Source organism: Gymnoscopelus braueri, assembly GCF_963280865.1.
Source record: "Gymnoscopelus braueri genome assembly, chromosome: 5".
NCBI lineage: Eukaryota > Metazoa > Chordata > Actinopteri > Myctophiformes > Myctophidae > Gymnoscopelus > Gymnoscopelus braueri.
The window spans coordinates 21763986-21772982 of NC_137606.1; the positions used below are offsets into that span (position 1 = coordinate 21763986).

General features: G+C 43.2%; 1 protein-coding gene across 1 annotated transcript; it reads left to right on the forward strand.

Annotated features, from left to right (window-relative positions):
- Positions 1–1139: 1139 nt before the first annotated feature.
- LOC308085800 (FACT complex subunit SSRP1-like) lies at positions 1140–3239 on the forward strand (the record flags this gene model as incomplete). The annotated part of the gene is made up of 1 exon (XM_080429110.1): positions 1140–3239. The coding sequence occupies one exon, from the start codon at positions 1140–1142 to the stop codon at positions 3237–3239; it is 2100 nt and encodes a 699-aa protein (XP_080285236.1).
- Between the last annotated feature and the right edge of the window lie 5758 nt (positions 3240–8997).

The window sequence follows — 8997 nt, forward strand, 5'->3', positions numbered from 1 at the left end:
AGATACAGAGATCCGGTTGTCCAGAGCCGCCATAACCATATGAGTTCCCAATGCAGCTACGCCCAAATACGGAGTGTATTTGACTAACCTCAATGTGTCGTCATGGCATCAGGCGCAAACAGATTAGTCAGTTCCATACATGGGCACAAAAGGGGTGCATGCCCATATATGGCCATATACTGATGACATCAGTGATCTCCATATATGGGCATAAAAGGGACAAGGACTGACAGATACAGAGATCCGGTTGTCCAGAGCCACATATCTGACCTCTATGCCCATGTGGTCATATGCATATGGACTCGACACGTGCAGCGGCAAGGACTTGAGGGAGTGTGGTGCCCCTGTCGAGTAGTTTGGATATCCAGTTGTCCAAAACTGCCGATCCAACCAATATGCCCATAAATGGACATTCCAATATATGAGCGTATGCTGATGACATCAGGGATCTCCATATATGGGCCTAAAAGAGACAAGGACTGGCAGATACAGGTATCTCTGTATGTGTGCATAAAAGGGACACAGGTAGAAAGACAGAAACTAACATCCATGTTCCATGGGAACAAAAGGGACACAGAAAACCGGGTACAACGGGTACTCTGACTAAGCCCCCCGACAATATACTGGTTGGATCGGCGGTGCAGCGTAGGTGTGAGGGCCACTCTTTGGTCCTGTTGATGTCGAAAACCAGATTATTCTCCTGGCACCATTCTGTCAGGTTCTCCAACCCTCTCCTGTTGGCTGTCTCTTCATATCAGATCACCGTTGCCTCGTCTGCAAACCTAACGAAATTAACCAAAAACACAGGTTGGGCAATTCCCAATATGTTGCCTGAGCAGTTCAAAATGCAACGTTTATCTGCGCGTGGTATCATGACACTGCAGCAGCCGCCATCTGTTTTTACTTTATATGTTTAACCTGTGATCATGGTTTACCATTATAAGATATAAGGTGGATGACTTTAAAGCGTAATCGGTGAGGCTCCAGTGACGTATGAGTAATACGTCACAGAGGTCTAGACCATAAAAAGCAGAGATTCTTCCAAAGACGTGTTAACTCATATTGCTTGTGTGAAATACGTCAAGTCTCGTAATCAAAGGGACAGTGAGAGGATCAGTCATCAATCAACTGTGAATGAGATGGGAGACACATTGGAGTTTAATGAGATTCATCAGGAAGTCAAAGGCTTCTGGAATGATGGGCGCCTGCGTTTCAGCAAGCAGAATGTGGCATACAAGAGCAGCAAGACGGGCAAGCTGGACAACATCCCAGCTGGGGAGCTCAGCGTGGCACAGTGGAGACATGTGTCTTTGGGACATGGTATCAAACTATCAACCAGCACTGGACATGTCTACAAATACGACGGCTTCAGGGACACAGACTTTGGGAAGATCTCGGACTTCTTCAAAGCTAACTACAAGGTGGAGCTGACGGAGAAGGACATGTGTGTCAAGGGCTGGAACTGGGGCACTGCCAATCTTTCAGGGCCGCTGTTGTCATTCGACATCGACGGAAACAACACTGCGTTTGAGGTCCCACTTTCCAGCGTGTCCCAGTGCACTACGGGCAAGAACGAGGTCACTCTGGAGTTCCACCAGAATGACGACGCTGAGGTTTCCCTCATGGAGGTCCGGTTCTATGTCCCCCCCAGTCAGTTGGACGATGGACAGGATCCCGTGGAGGCGTTTGCCAAGAATGTGCTGTCCAAGGCTGATGTCATCCAGGCCACAGGAGATGCTGTGTGTATGTTCAAAGAGCTTCAGTGTCTCACACCCAGAGGAAGGTATGACATCCTTATCTATCCAACATTCTTTCACCTCCACGGTAAGACGTTTGACTTCAAGATTCCCTACACCACCATGCTGCGTCTCTTCCTGCTTCCGCACAAGGACCAGAGGCATATGTTCTTTGTGATCAGTCTGGATCCTCCCATCAAGCAGGGCCAGACTCGCTACCAGTTCCTCATCCTGCTCTTTTCCAAGGAGGAAGACGACAGACTCACCCTCAACATGAGCGAGGAGGACGTGGAGCGTCGTTTTGAAGGCAAGCTCAGTAAGAACATGTCAGGCCCTCTGTATGAGCTAGTCAGCAGGGTGATAAAGGCTCTGGTCAACCGCAAGATCACTCTGCCTGGAAACTTCCAGGGCCACTCAGGTGCCCAGTGCATCACCTGCTCCTACAAGGCCTCCTCTGGCCTCCTGTATCCCCTAGAGAGAGGTTTCATCTACATGTATAAGCCTCCGGTGCACCTGCGCTTTGACGAGATCTCCTTTGTCAACTTCGCCCGAGGCACTACCACCACGCGCTCCTTTGACTTTGAGGTGGAGACTAAGCAGGGGAACGAGTACACCTTCAGCAGCATTGAGAGAGAAGAATACGGGAAGCTGTTTGACTTTGTCAATGCCAAGAAACTCAACATCAAAAACAGAGGCTTCAAAGAGGCCATGAAGTGTAACAATGACAATGTGTACAGTGACTCTGACAATGACCAGCACGATGCCTACCTGGAGAGGATGAAGGACGAGGGCAAGATCAAGGAAGAGGGAAACGACGAAACAGAGGATGAGAGCGATGAGTCTTACCGCCCTGAAGAGGTGGATGATGACACTGAATTAGAATATGACAGCAACGCCTCAGTGAGGGTCAGTGACAGCAGCGAAGGAGACAACAGTGAAGATGACAGCAAAGCCTCAGTGAGGAGTGACGGCAGCGAAGGAGACGGAAATAAGATGAAACAGGTCAAGAAACCCAAAGTCTTGCAGGAGAAGAAAGGGAGGAAGCCACGCAAAGAGAAGAAGCAGAAGGACACTGGCAAGAGGCCGATGAGCGCCTACATGCTGTTTCTCAACTCCAATCGTGATCGCATCAATTCACTCATTCAGACCCCAGTCTTCTCTGTCACTGAGATCGCCAGGAAGGCTGGAGAAATGTGGAGACAGTTGGGCACGGAACAGAAGAAGGAGTGGGAAGAGAAGGCTCGGGAGGCTAAGGCGCAGTATGACAAAGCCCAGAATGAGTACAAGGACAGTGGTGGAGTCACCATGCCTTCTAAGACGGAGAACAAGAAGGCAGGCAAGAATAAGAGGAAGTCAGTAGGAGGAGAGAAAAAGAAGGCTCGAGGAGGAGGTAATGAGAGCTACAAGAGCCAAGAGTTTATTGAGACCAGCGAAGAGAGCTTGTCAGACACTGACCGCAATGAATCTGATGAAGAGGAATCACCTAATTTACCCATGATCTAAATTGGCATGTGAGGGTGTCCATAGCCAGTGGCAATTTAGCCTTAGTGAGCCTTCTGATTGGTCCCTGATCGACCAACCAGCAGGCTCCTACCGCCTTGTTCCGCCTTGATTCCACCTACTTCTGGTTGTTTATGCTGAGTTTGAAAAATGTATGCTGTATGTAATGCTATGTATACCCAGTCACTACTGCACCCTAGTTTAAAATAAGAATACACAATTATCAATACGAGGCATCTAAAGAACAACAGTGTTTTCTATGGTAGAGTGATGCGTGTGTAGTTGACCACAGGTACGAGTACATCCGACGCATGAGTATTACACAATGGGTGGGGTGTGTATTCCCGACTGGCCTTGAGTAGGCCATTATTATTGGACCTGTGCCCAAAGGGCACCGGTCCAATAATAGTTATTAATAATACAATCTGGGAACCCATCGCCAACTGAAAATGAAAAACAGCGCCCTCTGCTGTTTGTTCTATGTCTGTTGGCTCTGGGCGGAAGAAAACGTAACGCCAGTGCACAAGGAAACCGGGGTTTAGGTCTGTCTTCAGCTTTCACTTCCGGTGGGTGCCACTATGTTTTCATTCCCACTAACAATATTTCTACACGGAACACTAACACCACTTCTCCCAGAGAACATGGATCGTTTTGGTTATAAGCCCACTTGTTTCTATGATGAAAGAGTAAGTTAAAATGTGAATATCTTTCCGTGGTTTTGTCTGCTCCGCGGACGCTATTGTTAAATTAGTTTGGGTTTGTTTCGAGGGGGAAAGATCGACGGACATGTGAATCCCGCCCACTACATTTGATTGGGTAAAGCGCGGCCTGCTTCCTGATCTGAAGGCACGCCCACTTGTAGCCCAGTGTGTACATGTTACGACGAGCCTTCACGACAGAACGCAGTGCAGAATCTGTTCTTGAGAGATTATTAATAATATAATTCTAATTTTGAAGGGTTTTTGCTTTTCTTTTTTTCCCCTTTTCTTAACAATTTGAGATCTGGTGATCCCCCTAATTATCAACCCCTACTGGATGTCGTGACCCACAAATTGTGGTCCAAGCTATGGAGAACAATATTTCCGATTTACTTGGAGGCAAGGTTTCCGTTAAATCCTAATTTTTAACTATTAATATTCCCAGCCACTGTGTCCGCTTTGTAAAAATGTATTTATTGTTTAAATTATTGTAATAATAATTGCAATTATGAATTCGTTTTTAAATAAAGTGACACACCATTTAAGATTTTAAACTATAAAAAATAAGAATGATGATATCTGGTGAATCATCAATGTGTGAGCCGACTGCCCTCCTGCACCACGCACAGACACACAAAGGCTGTGTATCACAGCATATAGCTACAATAAATGATGAATACAAAGGTGTCATCTTCAGATATAGGCTATTCATATAGCAGCTCAAAGTTTTACAATATGCCACAACATTATATAATTCATCAATTTGTTGCAATAAGCTAGTTGCTAAAAGCCTCAGACATTGTGACTGACATGCACAGTGACTGTCATGAGAGAGTTACAGGAGCAAAGTGATGGAAGTGCCTTCCTGACTACTCTGTTCTTTTGGGCAAGTGACACATGATGGAGTAGATAGACTATGCTTTAGGAAACTATTGAGAAACGCAGGAACAGCTCAGTGCATCTGTGATAGTAGTGGAAAGTAGTGCTGCACTACATACAGTAACGAGGGTGTAGCGAATCAGTGTAGTGGTGCACACATTATCTGCAAAAATGCACGTGATATGTTTTACATTATGGCCGATTAATTTAACTTTTGGTCAGTAAAATAGAATCGTGTCGTTGGTGTTGGCCGGCAAAATAAATACCTTGCGGAAACCCTGGTTGGTCTGGATTTGTGTGCAGCTAAATGACATCAATGTTTCAAAAATGTTGGCGCTCTTTCCACAATAGTAGAGTGTTCTTTCACTTTTGCCCTGCTGTTTGCTGCAATTTTTGCAGTTTGCTACTCCAATAGGAGTCTCATGTTTACAAAGGGAGACACATCGGGGGCTGCCCATTAGTCCCACGCCTCAATAGTCCGACAAATGTTACATGTTAGTGTGAGGTTGATTGATTGATATTTTATTAGGCAAAAAAATGTAAACAGCACAATTACATTTATAATACTTTGTCTAAAAGGTCCGTCCAAACAAGTCCTTGCGGTTAGGTTTAGGCATATAGTTTATACTGTATAATGTTATGGTTAACATTAGGTTTAGGCATAATTTATACTGTATAAGGTTAGTGTTAACATTAGTTTTAGGCATAGTTTATACTATATAAGGTTGGTGTTAACATTAGTTTTAGGCATACTACTGTATAAGCTTAGGGTTAGGGTTAGGTTTAGGCATGTGTTCTGTGAGGTTATATGGTATGGGTTAAGGTTAGCGTTAGACTTACTTATAATGCGTGTTGTCAGACTCGACCAATGGTTCTTCAGAACAATGGGCCGTCGAACTACTGCCACGGCACCCAATAGGAGTCTCTCAATCCTGAAGTCCTACCTTCCCTCAAAACAAACCCATCATGTAAAACAGTTGCAACCATCATGTTAAACAGCAGTAACTACTCACCATGTTCTACTGGTACCTGAACAATTGTTAAATTGTAATTGCTAAAGCTATAGCAAACATGTCATCAACTTAAAGGTCACCCAAACAAGACCAACCTTGTGTAGACCAGAAAACAAATCTCAAATCGATGTTAGCTGGTTGAAACAGTTGGTCATTACATAATGGGTGTAGCTTGAGGCAGAGTCCAGCCAAACTCTTGTCTGATTTTATACACATTTTTAAGTAGTAATAACATTAAGACATTATTAAAATGTGTTATTTCGTATTTGGCCTGAATACTTTTACACAGTTTTACCGAATAAATAAGTATCCCAAATAAATGAGAAGCAGTTGAAGCAGTTTGTATTAGTTCTAGCTTCACATAAACAAAGGCTACAAGAAACAAAGAAACTGTGCTTCTTCACAAATTGAACCCTTGTTCTACCATAATCATTTGCCATTCATATGTATTCAATTATTTTAAAAGTCGACTGATGAATGGCCTGAATGCTTTACATAGTTTATTGATAGGAATAACCCCCCATCTGAAGAGCTTGCCTTGTGAGCACAGCTGTCTAATAAAGAATAGCAGTCTAATTAATAAAGTATCCCAAATAAATGAGAAGCAGTTGAAGCAGTTTTTATTAGTAGCCTACTACTTTTTCACATACAAATGTAGGCTACAAAACACAAAACTGCCCTGTGCACCCTTCTACCATAAGACTTTGTCAATAAAATGTATTTGTGCAATTCATATGCTATTCATAATGATGTAATGCAATATTTTCATATTTGCCAGGGTGCACTATCACAATCTTTTCATATTGTGCATGCATAATGTTTGCCAGCCCCAAGGGGTCGGCCTACATGAGGCTTTGTCGGTCGGTCGGTCTGTCCCTCTTTTCCTGTCCTGTCCCTCTTTTCCTCTGCACACACGTCATGCGAAGTCCGGCCATTCAGATTTCAACCACTAGGGGTCTGGCAGTACCAGGTCTCCTGGTTCCCTTGTTTTATATTGCGTGTGCATAAATGTTCATGTTGCGGGCGTGCATTCCTCTGTCCTCACTTCTAAAAAGAGCACCAGTCAAACGGACTGCACATCAGGAAAACCAGCACTTTTTTGGCACTGACCCTGCAAGATATTGTCTTCCTCCACTTACGCCGTGCCGACTGAAAAACGTCATAATATTTACAAACAGAAAAGTGGTCAATACTCTCTCTAATTTTGTCAGTTTTGAAAACAAAAAATATATATTTTGCATGCAAGACAGGTGAAATGTTTTCATTTTCCCCACTTGATGGCATCATAGAGTCATGCAGAGTACTGTCTACTATAGGCGCTTTCAAATAGAGACCTATGATAGAGAGACAGATTTGAGGTTTGGGTTGTGTAGTTACCTTGCCATGATGTGACATCACAAATAATTGCTCCATTGATTAGAAATTGATAATTCAAAATATGCTCCTCATTGACTTACATAAAAACAGCTCTCAAAGTCACTCTTTTAGCACATAAACGAACACAAACAAAGCTGATTCAGACAATATAGAACATCACCAAACCCAGTACTGTTTGTTTTTTTTACTATTTGAAGATCCGGATCCAGTACGGGGTTTCTTAATAAAAATAGCAAAATCAACAGGAAAAAAAAAACATTTTATTATTATTTTTAAATAAAGAAGTTAAAAGAATTAATACATTTTCAAAAAAAAGATTTCCCCAAATGTAGTGAAAATAGTAGATCTATTGTACAAGCTCATGTGGCATGTTGTGAGATTGTAGATCAGCTATAGATCAACTTACTGTAAGTTTGGGTCCAGGGGAGACATCATTTCTCTTTTGGGGTTTTGAGCTGAAAAGGTTTCTGATCCCCTGATGTAGGAGACTAGAAATACCACAACATAGCGCTCTCTCTCTCTCTCTCTCTCTCTCTCTCTCTCTCTCTCTCTCTCTCTCTCTCTCTCTCTCTCTCTCTCTCTCTCATATGATGATATCTCCAGTCGTTTTCTTAGCTACTGAAGTCTGTAAACTCATTCACTGTCACCCTCAGCCTCTGCTCTCATCTATCATAGTATCTGTTCTCTCTCTCTGTGGCTCTATGTTTTCCATTTCCATCTCTTCCTTTTTATCCAACACTCCTCTGGCATTCTCTACCTGTATACAGTGAAAGCATGACAAGCCTTTTCAACATGTATTTATTTGAGCTTTTTACCCCTTTTTCTCTCCAATTTAGTCGTTGTGCCAATTATTTCCTACCACACATATCTCTGTGTGTCACTGCTGTTGTATTCTAGGGTTAGGATACAATAGCCAGTGAGGAGCCCCCACCGTGAGGACGTAGAGCCTCCCGCCCAACACTCCCTGCTGACAGGCACCGCCCCCAGCCCGAGGAGCACAAAAAATGTTTTATGGTCATGATTCACCAGGACCCTGGATGGCTTGATTCTAGGCTTAAATGAATTGATATAAATATATTTGGAAATGTCAATGGGAAAAATGCGTTGACTATTTTGAAGTGGAACCAGAAAATGGCCGCCACTGCTATGCCCTATTGTGAGCTTACATAGTATAGCAGCTGTTTTCAGCGCAAGACAAAGTAAATCAGGCTACACTTTGTTAATTGATAAGACAATTGAACAATTGACAATAGCGTCCTTTCTTTCTTTCACTACAGTGTTTTAGTGGAACTGAAACAAACCTTCTAGTGTCTTGAATATTGTGAAAATATTTGTAATATCCTACTGTTGCTGAGTGCATCGCCCTTCTACTCACACGTGCAGCTCTCTCTCTCTCTCTCTCTCTCTCTCTCTCTCTCTCTCTCTCTCTCTCTCTCTCTCTCTCTGTGGAGTGTGCCTGTTGTCGGTTTCTCAGATAGCCAGTAATGACAAGGTAAGCAGAGCCAAGATGGCTGCTGGTGTGTCATTATCAGCCGAAATGTGGTTGGTTATTAGCTATAGGAGCAGAAATGTAATATCAATATGCTGACTTCATACTTGTCTGTAAGCAGATCTAAGCCATGGAAGCCACCGGTGATGAGCGACCAGCAAATGATTCGGTTATTTTGAACTAAATTATGCTTCATTATAGTACACAGTAAAATACTAATTAATTTCACTCTGAGACTGTAGGCCTACTTGGGCCCATTTGGTTACATTATTTTGTACACTCGAAGAGTTACACACACACACACA